This window comes from Oncorhynchus nerka, linkage group LG24 (assembly GCF_034236695.1).
Source record: "Oncorhynchus nerka isolate Pitt River linkage group LG24, Oner_Uvic_2.0, whole genome shotgun sequence".
Taxonomy (NCBI): Eukaryota; Metazoa; Chordata; class Actinopteri; order Salmoniformes; family Salmonidae; genus Oncorhynchus; species Oncorhynchus nerka.
This window is the reverse complement of record NC_088419.1, coordinates 50,823,449-50,848,786: the sequence shown is the minus strand read 5'-3', so window position 1 is coordinate 50,848,786 and position 25,338 is coordinate 50,823,449. Positions and strand designations below refer to the sequence as shown.

Genomic DNA, 25,338 nt, shown 5'->3' with positions numbered 1-25,338 from the left:
CATGGTCCAAGCACACCAATAACGTCGTGAAGAGGGCACAACAAAACCTATTCCCCCTCAGGAGACTGAAAAGATTTGGCATGGGTCCTCAGATCCTCAAAAGGTTCTACAGCTGCACAATCGAGAGCATCCTGGCTGGTTGCATCACTGCCTGGTATGGCAACTGCTCGGCCTCTGACAGCAAGGCACAACAGAGGGTAGAACGTACGGGGCCAAGCTTCCTGCCATCCAGGACATACCATGCAGTATCAGAGGAAGGCCCTAAAAATTGTCAATGACTCCAGCCACCCTAGTCATAGATTGTTCTCTCTGCTACCGCACGGAAAGTGCTACCGGAGCGCCAGTTCTAGGTCGAGGAGGGTTCTAAACAGCTTCTACCCCCACGCCATAAGACTCCTGAACATCTTATCAAATGGCCACCCAGACTATTTGCATTGCGCCCCCCCCTTTACACTGCTGCTACTCTGTTGTTATCTATGCATCGTCACTTTAGTTAATAACTCTACCTACATGTACATATTACCTCAACTAACCGGTGCTCCCGCACATTGACTCTGTACCGGTACCCCCTTATATATTGTCTCACTATTGTAATTTTACTGCTGCTCTTTAATTACTTTTTTTTTTTTTAACTGCATTGTTGATTAGGGGCTCGTAAGGAAGCATTTCACTGTAAGGTCTACACCTGTTGTATCTGGCGCATGTGACTAATACAATTTGATTTGATTGAGTGTTTGTTGCAGCTCGTTCCAGTCGCTCGCGACCCAGGGATGTGGCGGTGTGTCCAAACTTTTCACTGATACTGCACATATTCTATTCTTATTAACAATAAAAGTGACTCCAATATGTCACAATATCTTATTTACCGGTAATTTATATTGGGCACAACAGCATCTGAAACACAACCAAAACAACTGCAAATGCATCCAATGAGTTTATAGAGTCACAAGCTTGATGTAGTCATTGCATGCTGTGAGTATGGACCCAAATACTAAACCTTTGACTAAATTGAAAACACTAAGTGAATGTGTGTATATACAGTGGCAAGAAAAAGTATGTGAACTCATTGGAAATACCTGGATTTCTGGATAAATTGGTCATAAAATGTGATCTGATCTTCATCTAATTCACAACAAAAGACAAACACAGTCTGTAGACATTCACAGTGCAGGGTGGGAAAAGTATGTGAACCCTTGGATTTAGTAACTGGTTGACCCTGCTTTGGCCACTCCAGGAGGAATATTTTCTTTTGTTGAAGCGTATTTTCTTCTGTTGATTTACTTCTGTGTTTTGGGTCGTTGTCCTGTTGCATCATCCAACTTCTGTTGAGCTTCAATTGGAGGAAAGATAGCCTCCTGCAAAATGTCTTGATAAACTTGGGAATATATTTTTGTGTCGATGATAGCAAGCTGTCCAGGCCCTGAGGCAGCAAAGCATCAGCAAACCATGATGCTCCCTTCACCATACTTTACAGTTGGGATGAAGTTTTGATGTTGGTGTGCTGTGCCTTTTTTTCTCCACACATATTGTTGTGTGTTCCTTCCAAACAACTAAACTGTAGTTTCATCTGTCCACAGAACATTTTGCTAGTAGTGCTGTGGAACATCCAGGTGCACTTTAGCAAACTTCAGACATGCAGCAATGTGTTTTACTTATTGTAAACTCGTCAACAGAGATGTTAGCCTGTTCCAGAGATTTCTGTTAGTCTTTAGCTGACACTCTAGGATTCTTCTTAACCTCATTGAGCATTCTGCGCTGTGCTCTTGCAGTCATCTTTGCAAGACCGCCACTCCTAGGGCGAGTAGCAACAGTTCTGAACTTTCTCCATTTATAGACAATTTGTTTTACCGTGGACTGATGAATATCAAGGCTTTTAGAGATACTTTTGAAACCCTTTCCAGCTTTATGCAAGTCAACAATTCTTAATCTTAGGTCTTCTGAGATCTCTTTTGTTCGAGGCATGGTTCACACCAGGCAATGCTTCTTGTGAATAGCAAACTCAAATTTTGTGAGTGTTTTTTTTATAGGGCAAGGCAGCTCTAACCAACATCTCCAATCTCGTCTCATTGATTGGACTCCAGGTTAGCTGACTGCTGACTCCAATTAGCTTTTGGAGAAGTCATTAGCCTAGGGGTTTGCATACTTTTTCCAACCTACACTGTGAATGTTTAAAATATGTACCCAGTATAGACAAGAAAAATACAATAATTTGTGTGTTATTAGTTTAAGCACCCTATTTTGTCTGTTTTTGTGAATTAGATTAAGATCAGATCAAATTTGATGACCAATTTATGCAGAAATCCAGGTAATTCCAAAGGGTTCGGATACTCTTTCTTGCCACTCTATAGTGTATCTAGTCCCCCCATTTGAATGTGTCATATTGTGTATTCAATTGAATCAAAAGTTTAGTATTTGGGCCCATATTCATAACATGCAATGACTACAACAAGCTTGTGACTCTATAAACATGATGGATGCATTTGCAGTTGTTTTGGTTGTGTTTCGGGATTATGTTGTGCCCAATTGAAATTAATGGTAAGTAATGTATTGTGTCATATTGGCGCCACTCTTTTATTGTGAATTAGAATATAATATGTTTCTGAACTCTTCTACATTAAAGGGATACTTCGGGATTATGAAAATGAAGCCCTTTATCTACTTACCCAGGATCAGATGAACTTGTGGATACCATTTTTATCTCTCTGTACAGTTTGAAGGAAATTGCTAACTAACTTTAGCACAATGACTGGAAGTCTATGGTAAAAGCTAGCAGGCTAGTTTTACCATAGACTTTGTCATTGCGCTAACGCTAGTATGCCGTGGCTCGCCAAACTACCTCTAACGTGATTTATACTGGACGCAGAAACATTAACAATGTTATCCACCAATTCATCTGACTCTGGTGCAGTAGACAAAGGGCTTCATTGCCAAAAACCTGAAGTATCCCTTTAATGTGGATGCTACCATCATTACAGATAATCATGAATGAATTGAGAATAATGATGAGTGAGAAAGTTATAGATGCAGAAAGGTCATGCCCCATAACATGCTAACCTATCACCATTACCACCAACTGGAGAGGTTAGGATTGTCTTGGTTGTATGATATTTATGCATCTGCTACTTTCTTACTCATCATTAGTCACGATTCTTTCAGGATTGTCCTTAATCATGGCAGCATCCACGTTAATGTAGAAGTGTTCAGAAACATATTCTATTCTTATTTACAATAAAAGTGACTCCAAAATGACACACAATACATGATTTGCCATTCATTTCTATTGGGCATAGCATCATCTGAAGCACAACCAAAGCAAACTGCAAATCCATCCAACAAGTTGGCCGAGTCACAAGCTTGATGTCGTCATTGCGTGCTAGGAATAAGGGACCAAATACTAGACGTTTGACTAAGTGCAATACACGATAAGTGAATTTGTCCAAATACTTATAACGCCTTCAAATGGAAGGACTAGATACTTAAAGTGCTTTCATTTCTAAATGGTGTAAAAAAAGATACTGTATGTATGAAAATATCCTCAAATAAAAGGTGTATTGTCACCTCATAAAACAAAATGCTGGAGTATAGAGCCAAAGTATAGAGACAAGTTCTAAATAAATATGTAGGGGAGTGTATATAGTAGAACTAATTGTCATTGTTAGTGAGTGTCATGGTCCGTATATTCAGTATGACTTCATGGGAAAGTTGCAGTGTCTGTCATCTCTCTCCACACTAACCCTGTGTGTCACTCGGTTCCCATGACTCCAGGCCCCTGCCAATCATGTTTCTAGCATGTCAGCTGGAGTTTGACCTCTTACCCCAAACTCAGGATTCAGCCCACACTTTAACAGGATAGTTCGGGATTTTGGCAATGAAGCCCTTTATCCGCTTCCTTGGAGTCAGATGAACTTATGGTACCATTTTTATGTCTCTGCGCCCACTGCTAACTAGTGTCAGCGCTATCTTAACGCAAAGACTGGATGTCGTCGGGAAAAGCTAGCATGTCTTTGCGCTAAGCTAGTTAACGAAGTCTCGCAAAACTACCTCCAAATTCCTTCATACTGGACGCAGAAACATAAAAATGGTACCACATGTTCATCTGACTCTGGGGAAGTAGATAAAGGGCTTCACACAAAATCCTGAACTATCCCTTTAACACTGTGATGAAGCAGAGCTAGAGAGAAAGCTTTACTGCAACATTGTGAACATAAAGTTTCAACATTTGATTGTATGCTTATGGTGTAAACTACCTGATCACTCCAATGCAACACGTTGCTGTAATTATCTAAAGGATGGGAATAAGCTCCTCCATCTGAGAAGGGAATTGAGGCTCTGCGTCTTTAAATGCAACCTGGGCAGTTGGAGACTTAGTCAGTGGCGCATGGAATGGAGTTGTGCTGACTCCCCATGTTTAGGTCAGCTGATCTGTCCAAATGGCCTCTCTCTGGTGCTGTTGCTCAGTCAGCCAGCCGGTCCAAATGGTCTTTTACAGGCAGAGAGGGATACTAGGGGTAAAAAGTCTATCGTTCTCCCCAACCTGCCTTTAGCAAAATGGAAATGGATGAGATGGTCACACACACACACACACACACACACACACACACACACACACACACACACACTAGGCAAGCAAGCAACACTACACATAGATTTGATAAACACTTGCAGACATGCTCAGTTTGTGCACATTCTATCACACACCAACTTTCACACTTCCAGTGCTTTTTCACAGACAATCAAAAAAACGTTATTAAGTGACAATTTAGATAGAGTAGCGTTCACCGTCAAAAAATGATGAGCTGGGCACCTTGATAATTAACACATTTCTCGCATGATCAGCTTGCCTGAGTGTGGCATTTTTACACCCATGATTGGCTTTTAAGTGCCTCGGCTCTCTGCTACCACTCACTCAATATGAAGACTGATGGTATCACAGTGTGGTACTCCTACACACTTTCGTTTACTCTGTATGATGCTCGTACTCATTATTTTGAACAAGGTTATGTTCTTCTCCTGTGAAATGCCTCAGCACTTTCCTCAGACTATTACAGTGGAGCCTATCACGGTTGCCTGAAGTTTCGGAGATGATGACAGACTTGAGTCAGTTAAAAACTTCCACAAGCACACATTGTATCAAGTCAGGCGAACATGAACTGCCTTTTCTTGACCCTGCGCAAATTGAACAGAGTTGGCTCTAAATGGACAACTATGTCTCTTTGTTTCAGGCAACGCTATGCACACAGGCGTTGCTTCAATATCCAATTTGCAGCATGGATACAGTCCCTCTCTGTGTTGGACTGCTGGGCTAACTTATTATTAAGCACAACCCAAAGGCAGAGTGAATAGGACGGCTGCAATCACAGCATGCAAACAGCTTCAGGTCTTTGTTTGAGTCTGTGATACTGTGAGGTCGGGGATCATGATGACGGTGGTGTTGTTTGAGTCTGTGATACTGTGAGGTTGGGGATCATGATGACGGTGGTGTTGTTTGAGTCTGTGATACTGTGAGGTCGGGGATCATGATGACGGTGGTGTTGTTTGAGTCTGTGATACTGTGAGGTTGGGGATCATGATGACGGTGGTGTTGTTTGAGTCTGTGATACTGTGAGGTCGGGGATCATGATGACGGTGGTGTTGTTTGAGTCTGTGATACTGTGAGGTCGGGGATCATGATGACGGTGGTGTTGTTTGAGTCTGTGATACTGTGAGGTCGGGGATCATGATGACGGTGGTGTTGTTTGAGTCTGTGATACTGTGAGGTCGGGGATCATGATGACGGTGGTGTTGTTTGAGTCTGTGATACTGTGAGGTCTGGGATCATGATGACGGTGGTGGAGCATACACAGTGTCGAATGATTCAGGTCCAACAACCGATTCCACACACTGCTGGTTCATTATCCTAAGATGAAAGTCATCGATTGCTGCTCCTGTGCTATTTATTCTGTATGTGGGGCTGCAGAGGCGAGGGCCTTTATGTAAAACACTTCAGGGATATGCTATTATACTGGGTTCTCTCAGCCAACTCCACACTGATGTGAATTAGAAAATGACTGAGAAATAGAGAGAGGAGAGCGAGAAAGGAAAAAGCGCTAGAGGCATAGGCTTATGAGAATCCCTTAGCCTGAGGATAAGCACCAAGAGGTTCTAAATGAACATTAACCACATTAAGAGGCTGGCCCTCCCTCAAGGCCCCAAAATCAATTCTTACTGTCACTTAATCAATTAAGTTAACTAAGTGATTGTTTTGGGTACTGGCTGTAACGCCACATGCAACTTTAGTCAAATTGGCAACAGACTGATATTAGAGAGTTGTTGTGCACGTCATTGAAGTGTCACATTTGATTAGATGGGCAGGAGTCTTATGGCTTGGGGGGTAGAAGATGTTTAGTTGCCTCTTGGACCTAGACTTGGCGCTCTGGTACTGCTGGCCATGTGTATTGCTGTGAATTGTTAGATACTACTGCACTGTCGGAGCTAGGAACACAAGCATTTCGCTACACCCGCAATAACATCTGCTAAATACGTGTATGTGACCAATCACATATGATTTGATCACTGTATTAGGGAGAGGATTTAGTCTGAAATGCAATGTGTAGTGTTAATAACAATAAAGGAAGAACATTGCATGCGTTTGTGTGTGTACTTGATTTAGCATTTAAGCTGTGGTGCCTCTCCCCAAACCTACATATTACACAAGCCCCCGAAGGTGAATCGAGATTAATAAACAGGCGTCGTTTCCCGCGTCTCACCCCTAAAATCCATATAAACCCAAACCAAAGCCAGTTGAGCCTGTCACTGGTCCAGAATGAGACTCATTTCACAGGAAAACAGGGCCACTAGTGACATGCCTGGGGACCTAGCTTCCCCCCCCCCCACCTAGCTCCCCCCCCCCCCCTCCCATCACACCCTGCTACATCAAACAAGTAGCCAAGGTCACAGTCCCCCAAACACACTGCCTGCTTGCCTCTCTTTCTCTCTAATCTGTCTGCTGCAGGCTAGCTGTCAGAGGCTGACACTAAAATGCTAACCCTAGCCCCCTGGGGGAGCCCACCCTGTGCCCTGCTGCCTCTCTCCCCCCTACAGAGTGGATGTCAGTGCGGTGTCTTACGGTTTTGGAACAGGGGGCTGTTTAAATATTGCTCCTATGTTGAAGTCCACTCCAGATATGCCAGCCACAGTGCATCTGTGGTTCTGGTGGCTCAGTTGGTTGGAGCATTGTGGTTGTTAAGCCAGAGTTGTGGATTTGATTCCTGCATAGGCAGAGGATCTATTGGGGGTAATTGAGTTAAGCTGAGTGAGGACTCAGGAGTCTGTGATATAAGTGCAGACATTTGGGAGTTCTAGTTTGTTAAAGGAGAGGATAGACTTTTCCAGGTGTATGTGACATTAGTGAGAGCGAGAGGGAACAGTGCTGAGAGAGAGAGAGAGAGAGAGAGAGAGTGGTTGTGTATGCATGTCCTAATAAACTAAAATATAATACAGCCCTCTAGAGTGTTTAGACCGCTTTGATTTCTTCTGTGATGGATTCCAAATCCTTTATTTAGGTTGGGCCATAGCAGGGAGAGTGGGTAGTGTGATCAGCATGCTGCACCCAATGTGAGGCTCAGCGCGGTTTTATGTTAAGGCAGTTCTCACTGTGTGTGTGTGTGTGTGTGTGTGTGTGCGCATGCTCGCACGTTCAGTGGGGTTTACTAATATACTAATAACACTTTGAAGCTGAAGGTCTGCCCTGAAGATCCGCTCTCTTGACCCTTGGTGTCCCAAGCTTGTGATAAGTTGGGTTTGGTGGAGGGTTATGACAGAACACAGACGGACTGGGTCGATACAGTATACAGGCCAGAGAGAAGATGAGCCTCAAAGAACTGCTACGGTTTTCAAATCAAATCAAGTGGAATTGTATTTGTCACGTGCACCGAATACAACTGGTGTAGACCTTACCGTGAAATGCTTACTGACACGCCCTTAACCAACAATGCAGTTTTAAGAAAAATAAGACTTAAGAAAATATTTACTAAATAACCTAAAGTTTAAAAAAGGAACACAATAATGAGGCTATATATACAGGGTGTACCAGTATTGTAATATGTACATGTAGGTAGGGGTAAAGTGACTATGCATAGATAATAAACCGTGAGTAGCAGCAGCGTAAAAAAAAGGGGGGGGGTCAATGCAAATAGTCCGGATAGGCATTTGATTAGCTGTTCACCCATCTTATGGCATGAGGGAAGAAGCTGTTGAGGGGCCTTTTGGACCTAGACTTGATGCTCCGGTACCGTTTTCTGTGCGGTAGCAGAGTGGCTGGATTCTTTGGCAATTTTTGGGGGTCTTCCTCTGACACTGCCTGGTATAGAGGTCCTAGATGGCAGGAAACCTGGCCCCGGTGACGTAATGGGCCGTACGCACTACCCTCTGTAGCGCTTTGCAGGATAGAATTATGGTAAGGGCAACGGAGAGCTTTGTACACGTCTCTTGTGTGTGGAGTAAAGGTGGTCTAGAGGTTGTTATTTTTCAGCAATCTACACACAATACCCCATAATGACTAAGAGAAAACAGGTTTTTAGATTTTTTTGAAATGTATTAAAAATAAAAACAGAAATACCTTATTTACATAAGTATTCAGTCTCTTTGCTATGAGACTTGAAATTGAGCTCGGGTGCATCCTGTTAACCTTGATTGTCCTTGAGATGTTTCTACAACTTGATTGGAGTCCACCTGTGGTAAATTCAATTGATTGGACATGATTTGGAAAAGCACACACCTGTCTTTATAAGGTCCCACAGTTGACGGTGCTTGTCAGAGTAAAAAACAAGGTGACCAAGAATCCGATGGTCACTTTGACAGAGGTCTAGAGTTCTTCTGTGGAAATGGGAGACCCTTCCAGAAGGACAACCATCTCTGCAGCACTCCACCAATCAATCAATCCATCAATCAAATGTATTTATAAAGCCCTTCTAACATCAACTGATGTCACAAAGTTCTGTACAGAAATGCAGCCTAAAACCCCAAACAGCAAGCAATGCAGATGTAGAAGCACGTTGGCTAGGAAACACTCCCTAGAAAGGCCAGAACCTAGGAAGAAACCTAGAGAGGAACCAGGCTATGAGGGGTGGCTAGTCCTCTTCTGGCTGTGCCGGGTGGAGATTATAACAGAACATGGCCAAGATGTTCAAATGTTCATAGATGACCAGCAGGGTCAAATAATAATAATCACAGTGTTTGTCTAGGGTGCAACAGGTCAGCACCTCAGGAGAAATTGTCAGTTGGCTTGTCATAGCCGATCATTCAGAGTATCTCTACCGCTCCTGCTGTCTCTAGAGAGTTGAAAACAGCATGTCTGGGACAGGTAGCACGTCCTGTGAACAGGTCAGGGTTCCATAGACGCAGGCAGAACAGTTGAAACTGGAGCAGCAGCACAACCAGGTGGACTGGGGACAGCAAGGAGTCATCAGGCCAGGTAGTCCTGAGGCATGGTCCTAGGGCTCAGGTCCTCCGAGAGAGAGCATTAGAGAGAGCATACTTAAATTCACACAGGACACCGGATAAGACAGGATAAATAGTCCAGATATAACAGACTGATCCTAGCCACCCGACACATAAACTACTGCAGCATGAATACTGGAGGCTGAGACAGGAGGGGTCAGGAGACACTGTGGCCCTGTCCAACGATACCCCAGGACAGGGCCAAACAGGCAGGATATAACCCCACCCACTTTGCCAAAGCACAGCCCACACACCACTAGAGGGATATCTTCAACCATCAACTTACCATCCTGAGACAACATTTACATTTACATTTAAGTCATTTAGCAGACGCTCTTATCCAGAGCGACTTACAAATTGGTGCTTTCACCTTATGACATCCAGTGGAACAGCCACTTTACAATAGTGCATCTAGGTCTTTTAAGGGGGGGGGGGGGGGGAGGGGGAGAAGGATTACTTTATCCTATCCTAGGTATTCCTTAAAGAGGTGGGGTTTCAGGTGTCTCCGGAAGGTGGTGATTGACTCCGCTGTCCTGGCGTCGTGAGGGAGTTTGTTCCACCATTGGGGGGCCAGAGCAGCGAACAGTTTTGACTGGGCTGACAAGGCAGAGTATAGCCCACAAAGATCTCCCCCACGGCACAACCCAAGAGGGGGCGCTAACCCGGACAGGAAGATCACATCAGTGACTTAACCCACTCAAGTGACGCACCCCTCCTAGGGATAGCATGGAAGAGCACCAGTAAGACAGTGACTCAGCCCCTGTAACAGGGTTTGAGGCAGAGAATCCCAGAGGGGAACCGGAGAGAGGGGAACCGGCCAGGCAGAGACAGCAAGGGTGGTTCGTTGCTTCAGTGCCTTTCCGTTCACCTTCACACTCCTGGGCCAGACTACACTCAATCATAGGACTTCAATAAAATAAAGACTTAAAGGTTGAGACAGAGTCTGCGTCTCTCACATGGGTAGGCAGACCATTCCATAAAAATGGAGCTCTATAGGAGAAAGCCCTGCCTCCAGCTGTATGCTTAGAAATTCTAGGGACAGTAAGGAGGCCTGCGTCTTTTGACCGTAGCGTACGTGTAGGTATGTACCGCAGGACCAAATCGGAAAGATTAGGCCTTTATGTTAGGCCTTCATGGTAGAGTGGCCGGACGGAAGCCACTCCTCAGTAAAAGGCTCATGACAGCACGCTTGGAGTTTGCCAAAAATCACCTAAAGACCATGAGAAACAAGATGATCTGGTCTGATGAAACCAAGATTGAACTGGAGGAAACAACTGGAGGAAACATGGCACCATCCCTACGGTGAAGCATGGTAGGGGCAGCATCATGCTGTGGGGATGTTTTTCAGCGGCAGGGACTGGGAGACTAGTACGGATCGAGGCATAGATGAATGGAGCAAAGTGAAGAGAGATCCTTGATGAAAACCTGCTCCAGAGCACTGAGGACCTCAGTCTGGGGTGAAATTTCCCCTTCCAACAGGACAACGATCCTAAGCGCACAACCAAGACAACAAGGCAGGAGTGGCTTCGGGACAAGTCTCTGAATGTCCTTGAGTGGCCCAGCCAGAGCCCGGACTTGAACCCGATCTCTGGAGACCTGACAGAGCTTGAGACGATCTGCAGAGAAGAATGGGAGAAACCGAAAAAGACTCAATGCTGTAATTGCTGCCAAAGGTGCTTCAACAAAGTACTGAGTAATGGGTCTGAATACTTATTTAAAAGTGATATTTCAAATGTCTAAAACCTGTTTTTGCTTTGTCAATATGTAGCATTGCGTGTAGATTGATGAATAAAAAAAAAAACTAATTTAGAATAAGGCTGAAACGTCGAGACGCCTATGGATCTGCTGAGGGCTTTGCCTCATCAAATATGAATGAAAAGAGAAGTTCTCTCAAACCTTGCACGCTGTGCTTGCTTTGCTAAGCTGTTGATATTTGCAATGCGGAACGTTGAAGATTTTTTTTCCTGCATGACACCATGCTGAAAAAAGGGTGAAAGGGGTTGAGAAACACCCGACCCTCAAAGATGAGAAACACCCGACATTCTGCAGCCAGCCACTCTGTCTAATTATGTTCATGAATGGGCAGAATGGAAAAGGCCAACTGAAAGGCGTCTCAGCTCCAACCCAGGCGCTGCACCTGCAGTGGTGGAGCCGTTTGCCTGGCCACCCTATGAAAGAAGCCTGTGTTACATAGTGGAACATGAGGACACTGGTGCCTGTGTCCGCCTGTGTTGTTGTGTCTGTGTACTGGATGTGTTTATGGGGAAAGGCTGAGAAAGTCGGAGGAGGAGGAGGAGGAGGGGAGAGAGATGAGAGCAGGGGGAAACAGTGCCATACTGTACTTGGGTTGACATTGACAACAGTGTATATGAGGACAAGCAAAAATACAAAAGTCCAATATATATCTCCATAAAGAGGCATTTAATCAAGGAATATACTGCTGTTTTTGTGGCCTTAACTCATCCCTGAATAATGATTTTATAACAGACACAAATACAGTCAGTCTGGCATCCCTTTCTAGCCTTTTTACAAAGCCTCTTCAGCCCTATCACAGCCCTCTACCAAGGACATCCAGTCCCACCAAGGATAATGACACAATTCAGTTCAGTAAAAGGTCACATTTACAGTGATTTGAAAAGATCTTTGCCTAGTAGTTTTTTCTCTCTCCCAGTAATAAGATACATTTTAGTTTCTGCTATATCTACGTTGCTCTCACATGGAACTAGACCAAGAACTGACTGAATGAATTGTTATATTATCCAGTATCAGACAGACTATTTGCCTGGTGAATCAGTTTGGGCACGAACTGTCTCCATAACTCCATAAGTCTACACTATTACAACCAGCCCCATCAGGAGGGCTCCAGTAGAGGGACAACAGAATTATGTTCTCTTCCTCCAAAAAACTTGAAATACAACATGATGAAAAACACCCTCAAATGATTTTCCCGGAAGCGCTGAGCTTTATCACTCCACGCCGGGCTGTTACGTTTGGAAAGGCTCCAGCACAGGCATTTTGAAGTTGCTTCCCACCACTCAGCTTACTTTAGCACTGTTTGGAATCGGCCTGACTGAAACGAAGACTGTCTTAGTTGAGGCTCTCCTATAATACTCACCGGACAATTATTTTTTTAGGCACTCCACCCCGTTTAGGAAAATGGCTGTGGCTTGTTATATAAAGCAGGCAGACTGGCATCGAGGCATTCAGTGACTGTTCGATGGAATGTTCAAATGGGCAAAACAAGTGACCTAAGCAACTTTGAGTGTGGTATGATCGTCGAATCCAGTATCTCAGAAACGGCCGCCCTCCTGGGCTTTTCACGCACGACAGTGTCTAGGGTTTTCTGAGAATGGTGCGATTAACAAAAAACATCCAGTTAGCGGCAGTCCTGTGGGCGAAAAACAGCTCGTTGATGTCAGTGGTTGAAGGAAAATCGCAAGAATCGACACAAACAGACAAATAACGGCACAGTACAACAGTCGTGTGCAGAAATGCCTCTCGGAATGCACAACTTGTCAATCCTTGTCACAGATGGGCTATTGCAACAAACGACCACATTGGGTTCCACTCAAATCAGCTAAAAACATCAAGAAGCGGCTCCAGTGGGCACGCGATCACCAACACTGAACAATTGAGGAGTGTGAAAACATTGCCTGGAACATGACAGTGAGTGGCCTGCGCAGACCCCAGACCTCAACCCAATAGAGTATCTTTGGGATGAGATGGAACGGGCTGTTTGCAGCATGAATGTACCGCCGTCCAATCTGCAGCAACTGCATGATGCCATCGCGTCAGCATGGACCAACATCCCTGTGGAATGTCTCCAACACCTTGTAGAATGTCCTGTAGAATTCAGGCTGTTTTGGAGGCAATGGGGGGGGGGGGGTTATGACCCGGTACTAGATGGGTGTACCTAATGAGTGAGTGTATATCTTCAAGGGCATCCATTGATTAACCACTGAATGATTGGAATGTGGAATTTGAGGGGAGTGACACAACTTTGTTAAACCATCAATCTGTTATGTCACGGTCAATGATGGCAGGTCAATGCTGTGGTGTAGATTGACCCATAATCTTTAGCTTTGGCAGACAGAGGATGCAAATGGGATTGGAGTACAATGATTTGTGATATGTAATTCCATACCCAGTCTGCTCTCAATGCCCCAGAGAGTAGCTATAATGACCAGTTCATTTGCATTGGATGATGAAATCTCCATTGGATGATGAAATTCTCCTACAAAAATTGCTAACATTAGACATGAGAGATTTGCTGAGCCTTGTTATTTGCTTGGACAAATAATGGCCACTAGCCTCTGTCTAGACTACGGCATCTGGCTTCGCAAGACTAACCCCTCACTACAGCACACATCACACATACTTGCAAACTGTACATTGCATTTGTTTATACATATTACTAACATCCTCATTCCTTATTTAAACACTAAACACAAACCAACTACAGACACATACTACCTACAGATAACTACAGACTAGAGGTCGACCGATTAATCGGAATGGCCGATTAATTAGGGCCAATTTCAAGTTTTCCAAACAATGTATTTTTGGGCAGTATGATCTTCAGGGCTGCACAGAAATTATCCATTAACTTCAGCCTTTGGAAACAAAATGGGACAGACACATTTGAAGACGTTTCTTGAAGTAATTAGTTAGAAACATGACAGTCAAAGCTTAGAAAATCATGCAGTTATAAATGCTGGGGAATCAAATTTGAAATAACTATATGTTACTTGACTGTTTATTGAACACCTTATTTAGCAAAAGTTCAATATTTACCTTCAAAAATGATGCTGCTATCTTTAGGACATCAGGCACCATCAGTTTGCACCCTCAATGTTGCTGTGCACGGGTTCAACAGAGCCAACACAATGATGTTATCTAACTGCCACAATATGCCTCGCAGGCATTTTCCACATTTTGTTGACTATAGCCCTTCGTTCATCCTGACCCCAGCAACACATCACATATCCACTACTCTCTTTGCACTGGCCAAGTCTAAGTACAGTCATCAACCAAGGCCAAGTATACTGGTGGTTCAGTGTTACTGGTGAATGTCGGGCCCGCCGGTAATGTATAATGGGTCTATAGTCAGTTTTGTGAACCAGAGTAAAGCTCAGAGGCCTTCTGAGAGGAGGAAATGCCAGGCTACTGTGGTGAGTACACTAATAAAGCCAAGCGTTCAGGATTCACCGGTTGTGCCCAATAAGCAAATCCTGGTTTAGTGTGTTTGTACTGATGAGAATCTAGTGAATTTCAGCCACTCATGTTGTTGATTAATGTTGTAAGAGTGCTCTGGAAACTTGCATTTAGGTCTGTGAGTATATGCACCCAATAGTATGGTATAGACATTGATCGCCAAGCTGGTGACCGCTTTTTACACCCTAACAAGAGGCTGATGCCCACGGCCCCCATTGGTTCCCCAGTAGAACACACTGGCGGGCCTCTGCATGGACTTACTGAGTGTTCATCACTGACATAGAGACAGAGCGATATCTCAGGCTCTCCCAAGACAATTTCCTCCTGCCCCTTGCTGTTGCGCAATCTGTCCTCTTGCCGTTGGCTTCCCTTCATCTCTGTATGAATTCCCATCCTCAATCCTCCCCTTGATACCGACCCGTCTGTTTTCACCACGATGGCTGACAAAGACCAGGGAGCACTCAGTCGCTTGAAATATTCACACACCATAGCAATATCTATGAAAAAATGTTTTCTGTCTATTTGCATTCTGCCTGGTTGCTTGAGTTCCGGTCCAACAGATAGCCAGCTCACAACCCCCGGCAGCTGGAGCTCTAATTAGCTCTGATATGAGTTAATGTGATGCAACCTGCCAGCCACCGGTTTGTAAGAACATCCACCGGGATATAAAAACAACTTAAGGCAACTAATGATGCATCACAGAAAGGTAGCAAGTTTCTATTAGTATCATACGCCTTGCGGAAGTGCTGACACAGATCCAACCAATCTCCTACTGCACAGGACCCACTTTCAATATCTTCTCTGAAGCCATATACTGTAGGAATTGTCGATGGCGAATCTGTTTGGCCAATAGTCATTGCCAGTTACTTGAGCTGGCTGTGAAAGTTCTGTTGGAAGCGTCTATAGCAGGGGATTTCAAACTTTTCTTGCCCAGGGACCCCCCCACACAGGCAAACTGGCAACCCAGGGACCCCCATCATGTTATCAACAACAAAAAAGTAATGTCTTATCTTGTCGTGAATGTTAATGGCAAATAAGTCATCAACATTTCAAATTAATAGATTTGGTAGACAGTGTCATTATTTTGACCTCCCCACAGTTCATTGGAAGAGGAATTGGAAACTAACATCTAAGTCTATTAGCTAGAAAGGTATCTTTGCGGTGTAGAGAAAATGTTGCTGTTGTAAATTTTAAACAGTTTGGCATGGAGCTGAGAGACCATTTTGCAGTTTTAAAGCTAATTTCCTGCAAGTCTATGCATTCTGCCATGGCTATGTTTCTCCACTTTTGATTCTCCCCGAGTGTCTAGCTTTTATTTGATTGTAAAGCCTTGTCCTTATTGTCAGTTAGAAGTGACTCAAATCATATAAAAATAAATCCTATTCAATTCAAAACTGTTCTCTTTCTTGAAGTCTGAACAGCCAAAAAGCACATGGAATCTGATATTTTAAGCCACATTTTAAAATCACCTTCATGGGTTATTTGAAGTCGGATACAAATGTGATTCTTGGCCAATTGGATATATTTGCCCCTCAAGTGGTTTTTAGATTGTTATTTGGCATATCTTGTTGCTTGCTAGCTACTCTGTTGACAGTTTGACAAGGACATGTGGTAGCTAACTAGCTTGTTAATTGTCCACAAACAAATAGGGAATGTGCTAGAAAGCGAAGCAGCTACCTAGCTAGTTGATAAGGACTTGTTTTGTAAGTCAGATCATTATCACACTACGATTTTGAACATTCAAAGCAACTGGGAAATGTCCATGGCAGGCATTGTTGTCACCTTAGCTTGCTACATAACTTCTGAGTGACAGGAAGCACGAGCACCACCATAAATTAGCCTACACCACTGTGCACGGACCCATCGTTACCATGTCAACTAGCGTAGCCATCTCAGCAAAGGACTTTTGTCAGAACACACACATACTATTTGGTCACTTGTAAGAAAACGGATTTGAAAAGGAAAACTGATTTGAGCGTTAATAAGGCCTACAGTGTGAACAAGGCTTTACTTTTCAAAGATAGTAATGTTAACTTGACACTGAAACAGATTTTCCATTCTTTAAAATTAACACTTAGACGGCCTGCCTAAGAATTTTCTATACAAAAAAAAAACGTTGCTCCAATGACTGTAATTTCCTGGATGCAGAGACATAAAAAGGGTATCCGCGAAGGTATTCTGTTGCAGCTAGTGATGGTCATAAAATAATAATGTTCCACACAAAAAATCCCCCAAAATCCCCCTCCCAAATAAAATCATGGGCCCCCTGCAGTACCTCATCCGCGGATCCCAGTTTGAGAACCCCAGGTCTATACCTGGTGCAGGTGTCCTGGGTCCCATTCCAACATCTTGCACTGATGTAATGCCAAGTTTTTTTTGTTGCTGCTTTTGCCTGAGGAAATAGGATGTTGTTGCTGTCATGACCTTCACGTCTTGGAACATGGCAAGCTAAAGCATACTGCCATAGTACAGTAAATGGCATTTCATTGCATCATTGATGTCTCATATCTTTATAGCATCAATTTGCATCCGTGTCTCAATCATATCGATGTAGTTTGCCAATTAAAATAAGTAAATGTGCTGTATAAGGCGGTAACACACTGGCCTGGTCCCAGATCTGTTTGGGCTGTTTTGCAAACTCCTGTGGTCATTGTCATGCAAAACATGACCAGGCGATTAACACACATCAACTACGACTGCACCTGGTCCTGTGTCTACGTGTCCTTGGCTGAGAGATGCAGATTTATCCAAGAAAATCTCCAAGGTCCCCATCTTTTTATTTAGAATCAAAACACAACAGCAGTACAGAACAATAGGCTCCATACTCAGTGTTTTGGATTATAGTGTTTCTGTCGCAAGGGTTATGAGTTCAATTCCCTTGGATCTGATACATTCTGTACATCGCTTCGGATAAAAGCATCTGCTAAATAACTAATGACTCTTCCGAATGTTATGCTAATTAACTAATGACTCTTCCGAATGTCATCCCTGAATATCCTAACAGTGCCGCTCAGAGAATGTCTTCAACCAGAAAAGATGTTCATCACAGCCATGGGATTGATCATCGACATAAGAGCGATTCCATGCGTCTTTCTCACTCTCTCTCCGTCTCAGCCAATGACATCCAGTGATTAATGAGTGCTCAGTTAGGAGGCCCAGTGCATAGTACAGTATCCATGGTGCTGGGTTCTGCCAAGTGAGCTGTATCTCTCAGAGCAGAAGCAGGTCTTCAGAGACAGGCAGATGGGAGATAAGCCCACTCACGCTGCTCTGAGAAATTACACTCTGTGTGATGATGAATGTGCTCACAGGAACTGTTCATACTGCAACTCCATGGGGGCACTAGCAAACCATATGCATTATGCATACACACACGTGTGGGCATACACGTCGACACACAAGTATACAGGCAACAGGCACACACGTGCGCATATACACACACACACACACACACACATAACCAGATTTTTAGGAGGGCCACGTGGGGTGGTGTATAGTGGGTTTAAAGTGGGACTGATAACATTTACAGGGTCAAGTGGAGATTCCTGTGCAGTGACCCAGATATGCCTTCTGTGCTTCTGTGCAGTTAAATTAGATGATTTATATACCCCCAAAGGCTCTGTGTGAAACACAGAACTTTCTGTTATCTGTAGCAGTGGTTCCCAAACTGTGGGGTGGGACTCAGTCCGGCTTTCAACTTACTCTTGAAAGTTGTAATAGTAGAATGCACAAGGTGCAATTTTGAAATTGGGTAATGCATCATCAGTTTTCCTCTTGTCATTGCATACCTTAGAGAGCTATTTATAACTTGTCAGAAATGTCCAGAACCACTAGCCTATGCCAGCTAATGTTTTTTAAGTCCATAGATTTTGTTGTAATCTTTGAGTCACTCAAATATCACATGAATACACATACGGCATGGCAAAATGTATAGAATTACAAGACAATTCGCTTTAAAACTGCAAAATGCTCTGTTCACCCGGTGACAAAATGTGTAGGATTGCAGGAAATAAGCCTTCCACCAACAAGAGGCTTGTGTACAGAGTATGAGACAGAAATAGACGTGGGATGTTCCCCAGTGCTGAATTTGGGAACCCCTGATCTATAGTAGCTTGGCATCATGTTAGCACCTCAGTACAGCTACAGAGGCAGTGTCCCAAATGGCACCCCATTCCCTACATAGTCCACTGCTTTTAACCAGAGCCCTATGGGTCCTGGTAAAAAGTGGTGCACTTTATAGGGAATAAGGTGCCATTTTGGACACAGACACAGAAAGGACTTGTGAACTGAGATAGTTAGTGCCCTCCCAGGCAGTTGCATGTTATGTTTATTGCAGGACAGGACCAGACACAATGTTATGACTAATGGTACATGTGCTGTTGTTTTACTCTCTCATTGATCGCCATGAGCATTCCTGTCAGTAATGCCATGTGCAGTTATCGTATGTTTCTCGAGGACAGTTTCTGCTCTATAGTCTAAGTCTACATGCAATAACTTAACATTTGCTCTCTTACATGATGTCACTTGTCTGGTTATTGGAGATTTACTCTGGATGTTCCTGTTTCTAAGCCTTGTAGTTCACCAAGGGCACAGTTGTTTTACATGTTAGAGGCTAACCATGCAATGATCTGCTTCGCTTACAGGTGAGCCACGCAAGTTTGACCCGGGCTTCAGAGGACCTATCCATAACAGGTACTGTATCCTCTGGTCTCCTCCAACTTCCCTTGCACGAAGAAGCAATAGAAACATGTTCAGTAATGCGCTTGTAATTGACTCCACGGTGGACGTTCAACAGCGTACTGATAGTTATTCCCCGAAGGTTTTTTTTTTCTCTCTCTTTTTGATTTGCGCCAAAGATGGGCCTATCGTCATCTTCTCAATCTGCAATAGAATTGAATTGTGCATTCTATCAAAACCACTACACATCTTATCTTATTATTCTTTTTTTCTTCTCCAAATAAAAATATTAAACTTATTGTTTCATAAGCTCTTAGGCACGTCACTCTATGTGTTGACGGATTGATAATTTGCCAGGCACTGTTAATGGAGAGGGAGGCTGAGTGCTGGCAGCTGTCTTCGCTACATCACACAGATCAATAGCTATTAGTCACACGATCGGCTGGCGTTAGCCCAATGACACACATTGTTAACCAGCCTGGGAGACCGGAGGAACACAAACTCGTATATCACAGGGAAGCAGCCAACATATACCATTCATGTATAACCTGGCTACGTCCTTTTTATTTGAATGCCTGGCTTTATCTAGTACATATACCAATGTCCTGTTGCTATGTCTTGTTTACATTTGTTTGGATTGTCATTGGCTCTCACTGGAGTCCGCCATCCCACAAGACAACATCGTAAACAAGATTTCTCAATTACCAATTTAGGATGCAGCTGTGTATGTCTTATAGCCTTTCAACTTCGTGGTTTTACTCTTTACACCACTAATTTCTGCCCTGAAGCGTTTCATTACTTCATACTGTAGAATAGACATATTCAGGACCAGCTTCATATACACTGCTGGGGAAAGCATGTCCCCCCCCCCGAGCCTTTATCTCACCCTCTCCAGTTCGTTTTACTCCTACAGATGTGGACTAAAGTGAAGACACTTTGATGTTTATCTGGCTTAGAGTTTTTTTTAAATGAGAACTGAGAGAGGACTGACTCTCCTTCGGTTGTCTTTTTTTCTCAGAAGCTCACCGCCTAAATGAAGTCTGTATCTGTGGTTATTGAACAGTCCTCTAAAAGAGTAGAGAAAATGGAGATGCATTGTAGCTCTGAATAATTCCGGCTTCCATTATGCTGCGGTACGGGTGATATATCAATCCATAAAGTACATCTGAATAATGTATGAATTGAATGATGCCATTGACTAGGGCCGGCGCGATACCAGTATCGGGATTCCCATTAGTATCGTGGCAAGGAAACAAAATGTGAAGCAGATTTAAATTCTTTAGGAAAACAGCCCTAATGTTGGAAACCAACATCATTATGTTGTCATCCAGAGTCACATTTGATTTATTTTCCAAGCTACAGCACTCAATATTTTACATACAGAAGGTTTGCTTTGTTTTCATTTTTGCCTTGAAAAAAATATCCCGATATTGGTATCGTCCCGCCCTGAATAGTGGACTGCACAACTTTTAGTCAAGACACATACATGGACTGTAAAATTTGTCCTTGAGACTTCTGCAGGGAAGTTGGAAAAACATTCAAAACCCCTGTGCCTTCCACTGCTATATCTATTGGCTCTCCAGACCTTGAGAAACTTCCCGGTGTGTTTCAACATGTGAGAATCCATTATCTCTACCCCTCTCTCCCAAACTCTCTCCCTGTTAATTCCCATTGTGTGGTGGAAACAGTCGGCCAATGGTGACACACCAGAATTGCAGCCACGCTATTCTGTGGCAGCGTCGACCGGTCATCACCACCACAGCCATGGCACCAATGGCTCCCCAAGTGGAGTCAGATTTACGAATAGAACACTCTGTCACAGAGCTTCACATGTCACTGACAGGAATGCCAGCCGGTACCCACTGCCTCACAGCACTTAGAGTAGCAGCACACATACATACCCACCCAGCAGGGGAAAGGAAATGGTTCTAGCCGACAGATTTTGGTTCAGCTATGGAGATCTAAGACTTTTAGACTATGACTGGGATTTGGCATTGGACCACATTTGCAGTTGGGCTGCGTTTGCGTCACAGAGATGAGAGAAAGATACCTAGTTTTTTTTTTGTCTCGTTTACCAGCTTCCTTTCAGCGTTCACCTGACTCAAAGGTTGTTCTGTGTTAGCGCTGTAGTGCTAGCTTTGACTTTGCCTTAATAGGTCGTCTCTGTCTAATGTAGCCTATTTGAAATGATGAGCGCTTCTTACAGTCACCTTTTCCTGTTTTTTTTTCATGAAAATACTTTTCATTCAAGTCGTACAGTTTGGTTTCAATACTTGAAAACCAGATGGGAGGTCCAGGTAGTCACAAAAATAGATGGGTGTTGGTTAAATTGTGATTTTAATGAATCAAACACATTTGGAGTGTCATTTTTTCCCCCCTGTGAGGGAGGAGCGGTTTTTCGCGGTGCAGTTGGAAAGGACTTGGCGCACCGGAAAGCACCACTCCATGAGCGATAAGAGGGATTTCTGACTGCTCAACTCCGCTCACATACTCTGCTGAGTACCACTCTTCATATTTTCAGTATGGTGATGGCTGCGTCATATTATGGGTATGCTTTTCATTCAGCGAGGACTAGGAAGTCTCTAGGCCCTGGGGGTTTGGGTAGAAGACAGTGGAGACTCACTTCACGGTGAAGAGGTGACAGAAGGTCTGCTTCAGGGTCCCACCCCTGGATCTCATCGACCAATCACCCATGATTCCTAGCTGCCCTCTGGTCCGCTACCTGACTCAACTCCTAATGGACGCTGAGAAATTCAGTCCTCACCATGGCAACCTCGACAGCTCTTGTTCCTTGTCTTTTGAATTAAATGAAAAAGTAGTCCCTCGTCTGCCTCTTTTTAATACCGTGTTTAATATCAGAGCCGGCAGTGCCTTGGGCACACCGCAGGTCCACTTCACACTGTATCACACGGTCTCTACAGGAATGTTGTCGGTGTGAGGATGGAGACATTTTCTGCCTCGGCTCCCTTGGACTGGGTTTGTTTGTGAAATATGGCTTAGCCTTTAAAGTCTCAGTTCCATAGCCATCATGTTATAGACTTGTGTCATTCCTTGAGTCTATGCCATCAAATATGATTTACGGTCAGGATTTTTGTGGGTAATGGTCTTTGACAGGAGAATGCAGATCTGAACAGATGGTCCATGGGTCAGTTATTAGCTGGAGGGGATTTATGGGCAATGTAATTTGGAGAGATATCTCAAATTGGACATTCACAATTAAGTATCAGGTCTTAATGGGAAAATTGCAATCACTGATGGCCACTAGATTATCACCAGCTGATCTCTCGTTAAACCATCATTATGCTCTAAAATCACCCGCACAGCTGATGTCAATTGCAACCATCACCGATTTACCACTCCGTAACGTGGATTTCTGAATTGGAAAGAAATGTGGTAGGGAGAGTAATTTCTTATTATTTGGAAATCGTTATCTTAACCAAAGAAACCGTTGCAAAGTGCTTTGTTTTATAATTACATTTTAATTGTCTTTCAATGTTGTTGCATTCCATATAAAAAGTATGTGAATTGGCTATTTAGTGGTTTCGGCTATTTGAGCACACAGCCATGCAATCTTCACAGACAAACATTGGCAGTAGAATGGCCTCACTGAAGAGCTTAGTGACTTTCAACGTGGCAATGTCATAGGATGCCACCTTTCCAACAAGTCAGTTTATCAAATTTCTGCCCTGCTAGAGCTGTCCCGGTCAACTGTAAGTGCTGTTATTGTGAAGTGGAAACGCCTAGAATGTCAGGTATGAAGGTAAGACCCAGATGCAGACCACGTCGAATAAACAATAGTTTAATATTCCAACAGGGGCAGGCAATAGACAGGTCAAGGCAGGCAGGGGTCAGTAAACCAGAGGTGGGGCAACGGTACCGGGCGGAAGGCAGGCTCTGGGTCAGGGCAAGGCAGAGGTTGGTAATCCAGAGGGGAGCAAAGGTACAGGTCAGTGGCAGGCTCTGGGTCAGGGCAAGGCAGAGGTTGGTAATCCAGAGGGGAGCAAAGGTACAGGTCAGTGGCAGGCTCTGGGTCAGGGTGGCAGGCTCTGGGTCAGGGCAAGGCAGAGGTTGGTAATCCAGAGGGGAGCAAAGGTACAGGTCAGTGGCAGGCTCTGGGTCAGGGAAAGGCAGAGGTTGGTAATCCAGAGGTTGAGCAAAGGTACAGGTCAGTGGCAGGCTCTGGGTCAGGGCAAGGCAGAGGTTGGTAATCCAGAGGGGAGCAAAGGTACAGGTCAGTGGCAGGCTCTGGGTCAGGGCAAGGCAGAGGTTGGTAATCCAGAGGGGAGCAAAGGTACAGGTCAGTGGCAGGCTCTGGGTCAGGGCAAGGCAGAGGTTGGTAATCCAGAGGGGAGCAAAGGTACAGGTCAGTGGCAGGCTCTGGGTCAGGGCAAGGCAGAGGTTGGTAATCCAGAGGTTGAGCAAAGGTTGGTAATCAGGTCAGTGGCAGGCTCTGGGTCAGGGCAAGGCAGAGGTTGGTAATCCAGAGGGGAGCAAAGGTACAGGTCAGTGGCAGGCTCTGGGTCAGGGCAAGGCAGAGGTTGGTAATCCAGAGGTTGAGCAAAGGTACAGGTCAGTGGCAGGCTCTGGGTCAGGGCAAGGCAGAGGTTGGTAATCCAGAGGTTGAGCAAAGGTACAGGTCAGTGGCAGGCAGAGTGGTCAGGCAGGTGGGCTCGGAGTCAGGACAGGCAAGGGTCAAAACCAGGAGGGCGAGAATAGAGAGACTGGGAAAATCAGGAGCAGAGACACAAAACCCTGGTTGACTTGAACAAACAAGACAAACTGGCAACAGACAAACACAGGTATAAATACACAGGGGAAAATGGGGAATATGAGCGACACCTGGAGGGGGGTGGAGACAATCACAAAGACAGGTGAAACAGATCAGGGTGTGACATAGGATTAACAATGCCTCAGCCTCGAAATGATAGGCCACGCAAGCTCACAGAACGGGACCGCCAAGTGCTGAGGCGCATAAAAATTGTCTGTCATTTGCAACACTCACTACAGAGTTCCAAACTGCCTCCTAGAGGCAACGTCAGCACAATAACTGCTCATCGGGAGCTTCATGAAATGGGTTTCCATGGCCGAGCAGCCGCACACAAGCCTAAGATCACCATGTGCAATGCCACAAGTCCTCAACTGGCAGCTTCATTAAATAGCACCCGCAAAACACCAGTCTCAGCAACTCTGAGATGCTGGCCTTCTAGGTAAAGTTGCAAAGAAAACGCCATATCTCAGACTGGCCAATAAAAATAAAATATGAAGATGTGCAAAATAACACAGACACTGGACAGAGGAACTCTGCCTAGAAGGCCAGCATCCTGGAGACGCCTCTTCACTGTTGACATTGAGACTGGTGTTTTGCAGGTATTATTTAATGAAGCTGTCAGTAGAGGACTTGTGAGGTGTCTGTTTCTCAAACTAGACACTAATCTACTTGGCCTCTTGCTCAGTTTTGCACCGGGGCCTCCCGCTCCTCTTTCTATTCTGATTAGAGCCAGTTTGCGCTGTTCTGTGAAGGGAATAGTATACAGCGTTGTACAAGATCTTCAGTTTCTTGGCAATTTCTTTCATGGAATAGCCTTCATTTCTCAGAACAAGAATAGACTGGTGAGTTTCAGAAGAAAGTTAATTGTTTCTGGCCATTTTGACCCTGTAATCGAATCCACAAATGCTGATGCTCCAGATACTCAACTAGTCTAAAGAAGGCCAGTTTTATTGCTTCTTTAATCAGAACGACAGTTTTAAGCTGTTTTTTTTATTTTTTATTATTTTTTTAACAGTGCTAACATAATTGCAAAATGGTTTTCTAATGATCAATTAGCCTTTTAAAATGATACACTTCGATTAGCTAACAACGTGCCATTGGAACACAGGCGTGATGGTTGCTGATAATGGGCCTCTGTACGCCTATGTAGATATTCCATAGAAAATCTGCCGTTTCCAGCTACAATAGTCATTTACATTATT

General features: G+C 44.2%; 1 protein-coding gene across 3 annotated transcripts in view; it reads left to right on the top strand.

Moving 5' to 3' along the window:
• The window catches only part of slc44a5b (solute carrier family 44 member 5b), a 53,156-nt gene that overhangs the window by 3,988 nt on the left and 23,830 nt on the right, over positions 1-25,338 (top strand). For all 3 annotated transcript variants that reach the window (XM_029632056.2, XM_029632058.2, XM_029632057.2), the window contains exon 2: positions 19,335-19,383. In XM_029632056.2, coding sequence (XP_029487916.1) covers positions 19,335-19,383 — 49 coding nt within the window. The remainder of the gene's footprint in view (positions 1-19,334; positions 19,384-25,338) is intronic.